The 15,682-nt window shown below is 37.4% G+C and overlaps 1 protein-coding gene across 1 annotated transcript in view; it reads right to left on the bottom strand.

Moving 5' to 3' along the window:
* Positions 1-3,760: 3,760 nt before the first annotated feature.
* LOC136161702 (zinc finger protein 420-like) overlaps positions 3,761-15,682 on the bottom strand; it is a 28,245-nt gene continuing 16,323 nt past the window's right edge. Inside the window, 1 exon segment of the mRNA XM_065926727.1 lies at positions 3,761-4,403. Coding sequence (XP_065782799.1) covers positions 3,761-4,403 — 643 coding nt within the window.

Here is a 15,682-nt window from a genome sequence, read left to right as displayed (position 1 = left end):
GTCGAATAGATAACCTAACCTGAAACCTAGAACAACTGGAAAATGAAGAACAACCCCCCCTAGAATTAGTAGAAGGAAATAAATCATAAACATCTGAGTGGAAATAAATGAAAAAGAAATGAAAGAAGCAATAGTAAAGATTAATGAAACTAAAAGCAGGTTCTTGGAGAAGATTAACAAAATTGACAAACCTTTAGCCAGACTCATCAAGAAAAAGAGAAAGTGAAAGTGAAGTCGCTTAGTCATGTCCGACTCTTTGCGACCCCATGGACTGTAGCCTACCACGCTCCTCCGTAAAATGACAGATGGAGAAATTCCCTCTCATTTAAAAATCCCTCAAATTGAAAATCCTTCTCAGGTACTTTGACTCCATTCTGCTACTCATAATCTAAAGGGAGGCACAGTTCAGTGATTAACTAACTTTTCATAGAAAGACGTCTCATGGAGATAAACTACACAAGCAGACACATGAAACTCCCTTCCTTTCTTAGACCTCAGTATTTCTTACTCCTTCCAAATGAATCCCTGTCTGTCTCCAGGGACCAAAGGGAATAGAACCTTCCTCAAGCATTTCAATAGTCTCTTTGGAGATGATTGGCATAAACTTTTGATTGTTGTTTTATCGCTAGCAACTGAGCAATAAAGGTTTTCACATACAATCTCAGTTCCCCAAGCCTGTGTCACATCGAAGCTACAGGTGAAAAGATAATTGCAGTTCTGAAGGGACGTGAATCACAGGATGACAAGCCCTTATCTAGGCGTTTGGCTGCCTCCCTCCCTATCACAGGGGCAGCGTGCGGTGACCAGAACCATGAGCCCACTATCCGGGCAATGGGAGGACGTCAAGTGAGTAGTTTCTGTTTCAGCCTGAGGGCAAGAATCTGCAAGAAACAGGTGCTTTGGGGAGTCTGGGTTGGTGACCATACAGGAAAAAGAAAGTGTTCGGACTCAAAGTAATCCAAGGCCAAAGCAACATGGGAAGTAGGAATAATTTTAAAAACTCAATGGAGCTATTAAAGAGAGATTAGGTGCTATACCAGAGGTCAGTTCACAATACCTCCTAAAATATCTTAGTGTAATTCTTTTCGAAAAATATTTATTTGGCTGTGCCGGATCGTACTTGTAGAATATGGGATCTAATTCCATGATGAGGGATCAAACTTAGGCCTTCAACCCCAACCTCCCCCTCCCACCACTCACATTCGGAAGGAGGAATTTTAGTCACTGGGCCACCAAGGAAGTCACAGTGTAATTTTTGTGACAGTGATCGCTACTGTTGAATCCAAGCCATATGAAACCTGATGTTTAATGTAACTAGTGACTGGAACTGCATACATAGATCTGAAATCATGGAGTACCTTACAGAAATCATGCATTTTTAGGGTTACTATACGTGTGCCAATAGCAGCTCTATGATTAAGAAAAAGAAATTAAAACTATGGGTTTGATCTGTCTTTAATAGAAACAGTGTATACAGTTGACAATTTTCTGCTCAGTCGTGTCAGACTCTTTGAAATGCCATGTATTGTAGCCCGCCAGGCTCCTCTGTCCATGGAAGTCTCCAGTCAAGAATACTGTCTCTTTCTTCATTCAGTTCAGTTCAGAGGCTCAGTCATGTCCGACTCATTACAACCCCATGGGCTGCAGCACGCCAGGCCTCCCTGTCCATCACCAACTCCCAAAGTCTATTCAAACTCATGTCCATTGAGGTGTGATGCCATCCAACCATCTCATCCTCTGTTATCCCATCTCCTCTCACCCTCAATCTTTCCCAGCATCTGGGTCTTCTCAAATAAATCAGTTCTTTTCATCATGGGGTCAATGTATTGGAGTTTCAACTTCAACATCAGTCCTTCCAATATTTAGGGCTGATTTCCTTTAGGATGGACTTGTTGAATCTCCATGTAGTACAATGGACTCTCAAGAGTCTTCTCCAACACCACAGTTCAAAAACATCAATTCTTCGGGGCTCAGCTTTCTTCATAGTCCACTCGCACACCCATACATGACTACTGGATAAACCATAGTCGTGACTAGACCTAGGTTTGTTGGCAAAGTAATGTCTCTGCTTTTTAATATACTGTCTAGGTTGGTCATAACTATTCTTCCCAGGAGTAAGGCTCTTTTAATTTCATGGCTGCAGTTACCATCTGCACTGATTTTGGAGCCCCCCAAAATAAATCCTGCCACTGTTTCCACTCTTTTCCCATCTATTTGCCATGAAGTGATGGGACCAGATGCCATGATCTTAGTTTTCTGAAGGCTGGACTTTAAGCCAAATTTTTGACTCTCTTCTTTCACTCTCATCAAGAAGCTCTTTAGTTCTTCGTTTTCTGCCATAAGAGTGGTGTCATCTGCGTAGCTGAGGTTATTCTATTTCTCCCATCAATCTTGATTCCAGCTTGTACTTCTTCCAGCATTTCTCAGTATGTACTCTGCATATAAGTTCAATAAGCAGGGTGAAAATATACACACCTGACGTACCCTTTCCCTATTTGGAACCAGTCTGTTGTTCCTTGTGGAGTTCTAACTGTTGCCTCCTGACCTCTATACAGATTTCTCAAGAGGCAGGTCAGGTGATCTGGTATTCCCATTTTTCTAAGAATTTTCCACAGTTTCTGGTGAAGGTTACTGTTGGTTGTGGGTTAACATTTCATTCATTACAACCAACTGAAACACTAAAAACCATTCACTTCTACTAATGGCCTTGTATGAATTTCACATATAGTTGACATAAAACCTTTAATAATCCATGGTATTATCCATGATTAAATACATATCAAAAGTACAGAGAAAGTTATCATTTTTCTGATTTTTATGGTGTACAAACAAAGCCTAGGAAACAATTAGTAAACCTGGTACATAATACTTGTCTGCCTTTTCCAGGAAGGGTTTCCAATACATTTCTAGGTTATCGCAGAAGCTGTCTTTTTTGCAACACTGTCAAGTAATATTCATCACATGCTGAAATTATAAAGGCACATCAGTATTGTAGTGAACTGTGATGGTGTTCCTCTTTCAAATCAATTGATAGACCTATTGAAAATTTATAACCAACTTCTGTCTTCCTTTAATACTTGAAGACATTCCATGATCACTTACATCATGGCAACCTCCTGATATTTCACATCAATGACAAACATCTCCATTTAGATGTTCATTGTCCATTTTACTCTATGGTATCCTTCATCTTCTAATGAAGAATAGATAGAAGTGGCTGCAACACAATATGAAAAGGCTAATCTTTCAAGCATAAACCATCCAAAACCTATGTTTGCATACACACTATAGAAGCGAAGCATAGTATGGATTATTTGAGCACTGAAATACATTCACTTCTAATAATCTCAAATCACGTCATTATAAACAAGCATACATTGCTAATAATTCAAACTTTTGTACCATCAATCCACATCTACGATTCATGCTAATATATCCATTTTCTGTGAGTTTTAACCATGGAGTACTCCCTACAGTACTTCTCCTTCAGAGAAACTTCAGAAAAGAGGATTGATGAAATACTTTCTAATATGCAGTCTCTTATGTTTCTTTACATTAAAATTTTGATTAAATACTTTTCTACATATTTGTTACATCATTTTCATAGGTTTCTTGTATAAACTCCCAAGTTTTCTGATGCATACTTATGACAAACCTTTCATCACTTCTTCCATTCCTAGTTTTCTTCCCCGGTGTGTGTTCTCAGCTGTTTAGTGAGATAACCACTATGACTAAAGCCTTTGGCACAACCTTCATGCTTTTAAGGTTTCTCTCCAGTATGAACTCACAGATGTTTAGTGAGAATTGATTTCTGATTAAAGGCTTTGCCACATTCTGTACATTTATACGGTTTCTCTCCAGTATGCACTCGCAGATGTGCAATAAGATTGACATTCTGATCAAAGGCTTTGCCACATTCTGTACATTTATATGGTTTCTCTCCATTATGCACTTGCAGATGTGTTGTAAGATTGAATTTCTGAGTAAAGGCTTTGCCACATTCTGTACATTTATAAGGTTTCTCTCCAGTATGAACTCGCAGATGTTTAGTGTGTTTTGATTTGTCATTAAAGCCTTTGCCACATTCTATACACTTATACGGTCTCTCCCCAGTATGAATTCGCTGATATCTAGTAAGAGCAGAACTGTTCATGAAGGTCTTCCCACATTCTGTACACTTATAACATTTCTCCCCCATATGAATTCGGTGATGATTACTAAGATTTGAACTCGCAATAAAAGCTTTGCCACATTCTGAACATTTATAACATTTCTCTCCAGTGTGAGCAAGCTGATGTTGAATAAGAAGTGAGTGATGGACAAATGTTTTGTCACATTCTGTACATTTGAAGGATATCTTTCCTGCATGAATTTTCCTATGTCTTCTTAGATTGGATGAGGTACTAAAGAATTTCCTATGTATCTTACGTTGGTTTTCTTTCTGTGAATTTTGAATAGTTTGCTGCTGTACAAGCTCTGAAGACTGATTAGGAGGTTTACCACATTCACTACAATTATAAGTCTTTTCTCCGGCGTGAATACTCTTTAGAGAAAGAACTGACATCTGATAAGAGATATGTCTGCATTTACTACTTTTAGAATCCCTGTGTGAAGATTCGGGTCCCTTATGTTTCATAAGGTTTGAGTCTCCTTCAACCTTATACCCAGCTTGATTGCTTGAATACCTTCTCAATCCACCATAAATCCCCTTATAATTACTGGGGCTGGAACTCTTGCTTAAGGCCTGACTAATTTTATTACACGTGGAAAGCTGTTCCGTATTAGCTATATCATGACGTACGTTGAACAATGACGGTTGGACTACATCTCTTCCATTATCATCAACACTATATATCGTGGAATGGAGAGGAAATATCTTTTGCTGGAAGAATAATGACTTCCTGCTCACAGATCCCTCAAATTGAGTATATTGTGAGTTTTGTCCCTCATTTTTAAATTTCAGGTGTTCAGACATGCTTGAACCTATGCTTAAATGAAGGCTACGTTCAGAATTGTTTGAGTGAGTATTTGCAGTAGAGACTAGATCACCTTCCAAATACACCACGTTTCCTTTCAGAGAACATGTGTGTTCCTCAGGCTGAGGTGAATCTTTTCTTAAAGACTTACACTTCTCAGCAGATATTGAGGACTGAAATTGGTGTTCTCCACAATTTGACTCATGTTGCTTATTTCTTTTTGCAATAATGTTTGCCTTATGTGTCACTGTCTCAATTTCTTTATGTCCATATAAACATCTTCTCTGTCTTTCATATGCCCTCGTATATTCCCAGTGTTTGATTAAATTGAAATTTCTGAGGTAAAATCTTTCATATATTCCTAGCTTTGCTTTTGGATACAAATCTTTTATCCTTGGTTTCTGTGGCATCAAATCACAGGTGTCTTGTGGAGACGTAGATGAAAGATAGCAAATAATAAGTAATTTTGCCTGCTATTTCCAGGGAATATCCTTAAAGTGTTAGAGAAAACTGATTAACCCTTCACTAGTTCAAAAATAAAATAGAGAAGGAAGGATCAAATTCCCAGAGTATTAGGAAGACATAGACTTCTCTCTCCACAAAATGATCAAGAATACATTAGAAATGGAACTCTTCTCACAGAGCCCAGCTGGCCACTAGCAGAGGCCCTTGGAAATCTACAAGGACAGTTACATTCCTGCTGAGCCAGGTAGGACAAGAGAAAGCAGAAGCAAAAGGAAGAGGATAGGACGTGGGATGGGGCCTGCAACCCTGGGGGGACATGAAAGTGAGGAGCGGTCTCCACATCCGCGGAAGCCCCTCGTCGGGGAGCTCAGTTTGGACAGAAGGAGAGCCTCATTCTCTGTGGGAGAGAACATGGCAACCCGCGTGTGGCAGCAGGACAGAGTTAGACCTGCACACGGGGTCCTGACCCCTGCCCTGCCCACCCAGCCTGAGAGGCACGCCCACCACTGCAGACAAGGGCTGGGTGCTGAAATGTGGGGTTCGGACAGCAGACCCAGGCAGAGGACTGCGGTTGGCAGTGAGGAGACATCCTGAGGGGACGGGAGTGATGAAGGGCCTCTATAAACGGGATGCTTGTGGAGGAAGCCTGAACCACCACAGAGCAGAGCACAAACGTCTGGACCAATCTCACGCACCAAGGTGCAGGCACCAGAAGGATGACTAACGAGGTGCCCGTAGCCTTCAAAACAGAGACTACAAGCAGAAACTGGACAAAATGAGATGGCAAAGGAATGTGTGACAGAGGGAGAAGCGTGCTAAGAACCTACAGAACCACTAAATGAAGAGGAGATAGGAAACCTAAGGATTACTTCTTGCTTTTAGTCATCTGAAGTGCAGACACCAAGCATTTTCACAAATCCTAGTTGCCTAATAATTGTTTCGTCCACTTCTTGTCAAACATGTTTCCAAGAATGTTCTATTACACAATTGAGTTCGTTGGCTCCATCTGGAGAAGTAGAAGCACACCCCTTTCCCTGTAAGATTAGTTTCTTAGATTTCCATTGATTACTTAACCCATCTTGATATCAAATGGGCAAAGGAAAGGAGGTGTCCTTTAATGTTTCAAAACTTTTTTTTTTTTTTTTTGCTTTTGTCAAAACATCTCTTTGTGGTAAGTTTAAAAACTTAAAACAAATAAGGCTATATTAAAAATAGTTATAAAAAGAAAGGAAAGCTATAATAATGAAAACAGCCTTAGGCAATATTTCAGTCCAAAAGAAAAAAAATTATTCAGAAATCTGTTTGGGACTGGTATTTGGCTGTGGTTTTGAATTAATGGGTTGATTTTCTCTTCATACAGTGTATGCAGTTTTCCTGATATTAAAAGAAATGGGATCTGACTGTGTTGTAAGTGGTTTGTGTTATTTGGGGCAAAGGATTAGGAGTAAACGTTTAAATATTTTTTCCTAAGTGAAATTATTGAAAAGATGATGCAGAACAACTTGACAATTGAAATGTTGCTCACGTCCTAATATATTTGACCTTGTCCTTGAAAAAGAAATGCAGCCTAGCAGCTGTTGAGTCTCTCTGTTCAGTGTGTTAAAGAAGATGATTATACTTTCAAGACAGACCTGAAAAGAAGGTGAATATTTTGCATTTTTGATATTCTTAGGAACAAATAATTTATTCAGGAAATGTTGTCTTTTTTATGTTGCTTTTGTTTTGTATTGTGAAACAGGCATTTAAGTTGATGCTGTTTTGCTTTAAGAATCTTACTGACTGGAAACAGAAATAAAGTTATATTAATAATAGTTATAGGCTTAAAGAATATATTGCATTAGAATCTAGTAAAGTTTGTTCTGGATAAGGAAGATAAAAATGTTCCTGTGTATTTCCTCTTATTTAATTTTGTGTGCAGTTACAGTGTATAATGTGTTTATTTAATTATGTCTTGTGTTTGTGGATTATAAGGAATGTTTGTAATCTGTTTAATAGTACTTAGAAATATAGGCAGAGCCATTGTCTGTTTTTATAGAACTAGGTGTTCTCATTGTCACGAAGTAAGTTGATAGGTGGGTTATAACATGTTCTGTAGTTTTACCTTAGAGAGGTGTTGCCCCCAGAAAAGAAGAATTTGTATTGATCGACACATGTAAGAAGGGAAAGGTAGAAAGTTCAAGACAATGAGTTACATTTATTTGCCATAAAATTTTCTTTCATTTGTCATAAACCTTTTTAATATTTTTGTATTCATCATTTTATTTGCCATTTCTTATATCTTTCTATTAAAAGTATATATTTTCCTTTTCTTTAGAAACTATGAAGTGTCTTGTATGTTAGTATTTTATAGATTGTTAAATATATTTATTAAATCATATTATATAATATATATTTACATAAATATATATTTATATTTATTAATAGCTTAAAATCTTTTTAGTTTTTCTGTAAGAAAAACTTTTTGAAAGAGTAAGTTAATGTCCAGTAATTAATGTTTTAAAATCTTACTTCATTTGGAAATGACCTAGTTGTTTAATAAACTTTTATTATTTAGTTTAGTATAACTCTAGAAACTTAAGTTACTCCAATCTTAAGAGATTGTTTTAGGTTATAATAATAGATTATTCTATTAAAAATATAATTATTTCTAATAAAGCTTATCTAAAAGTTTTCATCTCATTTATATATTTGTATATATATATAAAGAGTTACTTTTTGTTGACAAATTTAGTTTACCTTAAACCAAGGCATAATAAAAGTATTATATAATGTCAATGACTTAAGACATGTCTTAATTAGATTAGCAATTATATTTAAATTATATTTATATTTAAATAAACATATTTAATATTGATTATTTTTCAGTTCATGTGAAGTTGAATTTAAATAGAGCTTATTAACTTCATATTATCCAAAACCAAAGACATATATTGAAACATAGATAATTTTAGATAGATAGGCATAGTTCTCCGTTTGAAATTTAAAAAATCTTTCTTTTTTTATTTATTTATTTTGAGTTCCACCAATTTGTTAATGGCTGGAGTCCTAGAGAGAGTGGGCTGTGTATCCCAAGGACACGATAAGAGTTAACTTAAGGCTTTTCCTTAGGCCTGTCTTTGTTTCCCAGGCAGAACTGGAGCTCCAAAAAAGTATTTTAAGAAGTTAACCTTTTCCTAACTGCACGTGCAAGAAGAACAGATTTTGCAATTTTAAAACAGATTTTATTTTAATCAGCTTTCTCCAGAGTCTAAGGAACATGATGGCCATTCAGTGTCAAAAATATTATTTCTCCTTTTTGTAGCTATAGTATATTATTAATGATATAGACATAAGGGAATTGCTGTCAGATAGGAAGTAAAGCCTTGGCTACAAAGTTTTGACAAATACTAGGACTGTTATGGAGAAGGCAATGGCGCCCTATTTCAGTACTCTTGCCTGGAGAATCCCAGGGACGGGGGAGCCTGTTGGGCTGACATCTATGGGGTCGCATAGAGTCTGACACGACCGAAGTGACTTAGCAGCAGCAGTAGCAGGACTGATAAGCATACCTTGAGGTAACATAGTCTACTGAAACCTTTCATGAGGCCCGATATGATTAGGATAAGGGAGAGAGAAAGTGAATCTCTCCCGGTCTAAAGGGTGTAAAGCTATATTAAAAAAGCAATCTTGTGAATCAGTAATAATAATGTGCCAATTTTGAGGAACAGTAATAGGTGATGGGATCTCTGGTTGTAAAGCACCCATAGGTTTCATAGAAGAATTAACTTTTCTAAAGTCTGTTAAGAGACACCATTTGTTAGATTTCCTTTTTATAACAAAAATAGGAGAGTTCCAAGAAGAGCAAGATTCCTCAATATATTTTAATTGTGTGTTTATAAGTTCTTTAGTAGCTCATAATTTTTCTTTCACAAGGGGCCATTGCTTTGTCCAAATAGGCTCATAATTTTTCTCAGTTGTTTTAATAATTGTTTTGTTTGTTAAATGAGCAGTGGCCCCTAGGAAAAATGTGGAATGTATATCTGAGTTTGCCATTGCATAAGTAAGTCCTTTCCTATTAGGTTAAGGGGTGCATCTATCACATAAGGTCTTAATGTTGTAGGTTGGCCTTTTGGTCTATCATATGGGTAGATTTGAATATTTTGATAAATTTCTTGAACTTTGGTTTGAGAAAATGCTGCAATTTTCAAGAGACCTTTTGTATAGGTCAGGATTTGGGCCATAAGTGTTTGGAAATAATAGTAATATTAAATCCAGTGCCAAGGAGACCAGAAAACCTTTTACCATTAATTTTGACATTTATATTTGGTAGGGCATATTCAAATACCAATGATGTCCATAAGGATTGTTTTTGATCTGTATTGCCAAATCTGCCTGTCCATACAATATTAGAGGAGTTAATAGAAATATAAGGCAAAAGAAGTAATCGAACAATTTTGTCCCCCCTTTGGAATTGCCATAGAATCTGAGCTGACATCATAATTTGAATCTCTCCTTTATAATTTGAATCAATTATTCCAGGGTGAACAGTAATTCCTTTAGAAGCCAAATTAGATCAGCCAACTAAAAGACTGAAGGTCTGTGGGGACAGGGGTCCAAAAAATCCAGTAGGTACTCTAGAAGGGACTGCTTAAGGGTAAAGGAAAAAATCATTTAGGGCTGGTATATTAATGGCAGCACTGCTGGACGTTGAGGGTTTGAGGGAAAAGATAGAATTTGACCCTGGTTTTTGTTGTAGGGGACCTGGGGGGGGGGGGGTCCCCTGTTTGGACTTTCCTGGAATAGGTTTTGCTTCAATATCAAATTTAAATTTACAATCTTTGGCCCAATGCATTCCTCTATGGCAGCATTCCTCTTTGGCCCAATGCATTCCTCTATGCATTCTTGGAGGTTTTTTATTAGCCTTCTTAGGGCAGTCACTTTTTAAATGGTTTTTATCTCCACATGTAAAGCATCCTTCATTTCCCTTTTTAAAAGGTAGGAGCCATTGTTTCAGCTAGTATTTACATCTTTTGAGTTTTTGATTGTGACAAGCCTTCAAATAATCAGTAATAGTCTTAGTCTCACAAATTGCAGCTATAGCTCTTTGACATTTCTGATTTGAATTCTCATAAGTAAGTAATTTCTCTAGCTGTTTCTTGGTTTCTTCTCCGATTATAGTATGGGAAATAGCAGCTTCTAATCTAGCTAAAAAATTAGCATAACTTTCATTAGATTCCAACAAAGGAGAGACTTTTGGAGCTGCAACCGGTGGCAGAGGAGGAGCATTTGGAGCACCCAGGGCAGGGCTAGTAAGAAAACTTTGAGATATTTTGTATTGTTTTAACTGGGCCTTTTGTAAATTTTTATCATTTAGCTTATACTTATGTAATAAGTGTTCTGTCTGTTGCTGAATATTGGAAGGGCTAGAATGTACCTTGAAATGGCAGAATTACAGCTTTAATGAGAGCCCATGGGAGCTAGAGATCAATTGGAATATTTTTTCCTTGTTTGACGGCTCATTTAACATTTTCTTTGACCCAGAGCCAAATTTCTAAATCAAAACTGCATTTATCAGGGAAATAAGGATCATGTTCAACTACTGTTTGAAGGCAAGCCTCTATTCATTGGCATGAAACCAGAAGTCCCTGAACTTTAAACAAATGGTGAAGTAAAGTAGAAAAATGATGGGGCTTTCCAGCTGTTTGACCCGTGCCTTAGTACTTACTGAACTCAATAAGTCCCTGAGTCACTCCACCCGATATGCCACGTATACCAGTGTCCCTGTTTCTCGGCGCCATTTGTGGTCCTTTAATGGACCGGAACCTGGTGGTACAGAGTCGACGATCAGAAAGTAAAAGAGAGAAAGAGGCTGATATCCCCTGGTTTATGCAGAGGACCAATAAAGCCCTTGACAGAGGACTTGCATCACTCATGAAGGCACCAGGCGCCCTCTCGAGGGGGTGAAGGCACAAAGTGCCTTCTGAAGAGGGTCTTAGAAGCCTGGGCAGGAAAGTGAGCACGACGGGTCTCCACGCTCCAGAGAGTCAGCCAGAAAAAGAGAGAGAGAGAGACAAAAAACGACCCGGGGACCTAAGCTCTGATGGAGCAAAGGTGCTATAATGATTTTTCTGTGAGTATATACAGGCTGTGGTACAAGAAACTTCTTTCGGGAAAGATAGAGATCAGAAAAGCAAACATACCGCAGCCGTTACCAAGGGAACAAGGGGTAATGTTAGTCACAAGGTCAGGAGACCATCCATATCTCAAGAAAGGGGAGCAAGACTAAGAGTTTTGTCCTAAAGAGAATGTTTACTAAAGGAGACCCAAGCCTGCCTCACACAATGACCTCAGTCCCTGGGAGCAGCGTGCTGTTGCGCTTGAAGAGGGACAGACTCATGAGAGACAGGACGTAGGAATCCTCCCGTCAAACATTCCCTGACACCGGGAAAAATATCAGTAACGTCAGATACGCAGATGACACCACCCTTATGGCAGAAAGTGAAGAGGAACTAAAAACCTCTTGATGAAAGTGAAAGAGGAGAGTGAAAAGTTTGACTTAAAACTCAACATTCAGAAAACTAAGATCATGGCATCTGGTCACATCACTTCATGGGAAATAGATGGGGAAACAGTGGAAACAGTGTCAGACTTTATTTTTGGGGGCTCCCAAATCACTGCAGATGGTGATTGCAGCCATGAAATTAAAAGATGCTTATTCTTTGGAAGGAAAGTTATGACCAACCTAGATAGCATATTAAAAAGCAGAGACATTAGGCCAACAAAGGTCCGTCTAGTCAAGGCTATGGTTTTTCCAGTGATCATGTATGGATGTGAGAGTTGGACTGTGAAGAAAGCTGAGCGACAAAGAATGAATTCTTTTGAACTGTGGTGTTGAAGAAGACTCTTGAGAGTCCCTTGGACTGCAAGGAGATCCGCCCAGTCCATCCTAAAGGAGACCAGTCCTGGGTGTTCATTGGAAGAACTGATGCTGAAGCTGAAACTCCAAAACTTTGGCCACCTCATGTGAAGAGCTGACTAGTTGGAAAAGACCCTGATGCTGGGAGGGATTGGGGGCAGGAGGCGAAGGGGACGAGAGAGGATGAGATGGCTGGGTGGCATCACTGACTCGATGGACACGAGTTTGGGTGGACTCTGGGAGTTAGTGATGGACAGGGAGGCCTGGTGTGGTGCGGTTCATGGGATTGCAAAGAGTCGGACATGATTGAGCGACTGAACTGATAACTTATTATCAGATAGATAATCCAAAAGGACCTACTAAATAGCACAGGGATGTCTACTGAACAAAGTGAAAGATCCTACATGGGAAAAACCCTAAAAAGGAATAGATATAGGTCTATGTATAAATGAGTCAAGTTCCTGTAAACCTAAAACAAACACAACAATGGAAATCAACCCTACTTCAATAGAAAATAAAAATTAAGTTAGCCAAAACAAACAGACAAAACAGGAAGCGTGAAAAAATGCTACTAATATGTGGCCACTTTTGCTTACTGAAAACCACAGTCAATCCTGAATACGCCAGGCTAGGGGTAAAGAAGGAAAAAAGTCTGTCCTCAACAAATATCCTCAGGTAGGCCCTGGAAAAAGAATCAAAACAGGGCAGACCACCAAGAGGCTACTCTTGAGAGGTCAGTTTTACATTTCTAAAAAAAAAAAAAAAAAAAAAAGTGAAAAAGTTTCAACCTCCTGAAATCTTAGAAAAATGCAAATCAAAATTACAATGAGGTATCATTTCTCACTGATCAGAATGGCCTTTGTTAAAAAGTCTACAAACAGTAAAGTTTGGAGAGGCTGTGGAGAAAAGGGAAACCTCCTACACTGATGCTGGTAATGTAAATTGGGAACAGCCACCATGGAGTGTGAGGTGCACATTCCTTAAACAAAGGAAAAGAGAATGAAATTATGACAGCTCCCTAACCCCATACAAAAAAAAAAAAAAAAAAGGAACTTGAAATCAATTAAATATCTAAATGATGGGATGATTACTCTAAATCTCCTGAGGAAAATAAATGCTTTGATAGAAATCACAGCAAGTTCTTTTTGGATCTACCACTTAGAGAAATGAAAAATAAAACAAAAGTCAACAAAATGGATCTCATTGACCTTTAGGAAACCCTAAAGGAAAGAAAAAGTCATCCCTCAGAATGGGAAAAAAATGTAACAAACAAAGACCTACATGGACTTCATCTCCAAAACATTTAAACTGCTCATGAAGCTCAAACTCATATGGAACAGCTAAACAAGAGAAATTTTTTTTGCCCAAACGTCTGAATACAACTTATATGTTCTTTTAAAAAAGAATTCTTCTAAACTATATTTTTTAATTGTGACTGTGCACACATAGAAAGGAACTATTTTAGACCCTGGCATGGGTTCCAAGCCAGGAGATAAACACAGAAAATGGAAAAAATCATTCCTAAAAAGCTCTAATGAAAAATTAAAATAAATAAGCATTTTTATCCCAGTTGAGAAATTTAACATGTATTAACAAATTGCTTATATATATAGACAAGATATGAAGGCTGTAACCCTTTCTTTAAAACAAAAGTAATCTTACTTTATAAGTAAAGAAAAAAATTAAAAGTTGTAAAATATACAAAGACTCACTGACATATCTAATAAACCTTTGTGATTAAATTATACCATGGTTCAAACACCCCTTGAAGGAAGTAGACAAAAAACCTAGCGATTACTTTTTGCTAGAAGTAATCTGAAATATATGAACAAAGAATTTTCATAGATCTGGGATACCTGCTAATTATCTCCTTCTTACCAAATATATGTTCATTCAAGCATGTTATATTATATCTTTTAGATAAAGTCATAGATGATTTTGATATAAAACTGATCAGAATGTAAAAATATAGGAGACCAAGGATTTTGGCTCCTATGGAGTTGAAGGAGCCAAAACAAGCTGAATTCTAACTACATATCTGGTTCATAAATGGCCATTGTGAATGGCACAGAGGTGAAACAGCCATGTAAGAAATCATAGTTAAGATTGAACTTAAAGCATTATACAGATTTTACAGGTTTAATAGATTTGTAAACCTACAAAAAACAATCCTTTAGACTATTTATATACTATATATCTAACAGTTTTTTACTTTTCAGTCTTGAATGAGCCATATAAATAATTTTAGATCAATAATAATGCTATCCAAAATTGTTTTGAATATTTGGTCAAATAATCAGGAAATGGTAGAGCTTGGGATTTACTTCAGTGGATCTGAGCTTGAGTTTCTCTAAAAAGAACAAAGGAAGCACACAGACAATTCTAATGGATGTTTTACCCAAATGAGGTAACTGGCAAAAATATCAGAAACAGAAAAAATGAATCATTTAATGTTAACATTTTCATGCACACATACATACACTACTTAGGAACTATATACATATTAAAAGTGGTAGAGATAACCTAGTCATGTCAATAAAATCAAGAATAGATTTCCCTGTTTAAATCTTATAATTTATCTCTGGTTGATTCTCTGTATTTTTTAAACATACTAGGGCAAAAACACATGACGATATGATATAAATTAGAGCTCTTTCTTCTGAACGTTTTATTCTTTAGAATATCTCTACCACTAGTGTTGAGTGCTATTTTAGAGTTAACAGAGTTGAACATATATTAGTAATAAGATTCTTGTAAATATTATAGAAAATACAAAGATGTGAAAAGAATTCTATTTTTGAAATATGTTGTTCAGTTGCTCAGTTGGGTCCGACTCTTTGCGACTCCATGGACTGCAGCACGCCGGGATTCAGTCTGTCACTGTTTCCATTGCTTCCCCATCTATTTGCCATGAAATGATGGAACCGGATGCCACGATCTTCATTTTTTGAATGTTGAGTTTTAATTCAGCTTTTTCACTCTCCGCTTTCACCTTCATCAAGAGTCTCTTTAATTCCTCTTTGCTTTCTACCATAAGGGTGGTGATGCCTGCATATCTGAGTTTACTGATATTTCTCCCTGCAATTGCGATTCCAGCCTGTACTTCATCCAGTCCGGCATTTCGCGTGATGTACTCTGCATATAAGTTAAATAAACGAGGTGACAATATACAGTCTTGATATACTCCTTTCCCAATTTTGAACCAGTCCATTGTTCCATGTCTGGTTCTAGTTGTTGCTTCTTGACCTCCATACAGGTTTAGAAGGGGGCAGGGAAGCTGACCTGAGGCTTCCATCTCTTTAAGAATGTTCTAGTTTATTGTGACCTACACAGTCAAAGGCTTCAG

The sequence above is a fragment of the Muntiacus reevesi genome, chromosome 2 (assembly GCF_963930625.1).
Source record: "Muntiacus reevesi chromosome 2, mMunRee1.1, whole genome shotgun sequence".
Taxonomy (NCBI): Eukaryota; Metazoa; Chordata; class Mammalia; order Artiodactyla; family Cervidae; genus Muntiacus; species Muntiacus reevesi.
Note: the sequence above shows the minus strand (reverse complement) of the source record. Positions and strands in the feature narration are given on the sequence as shown.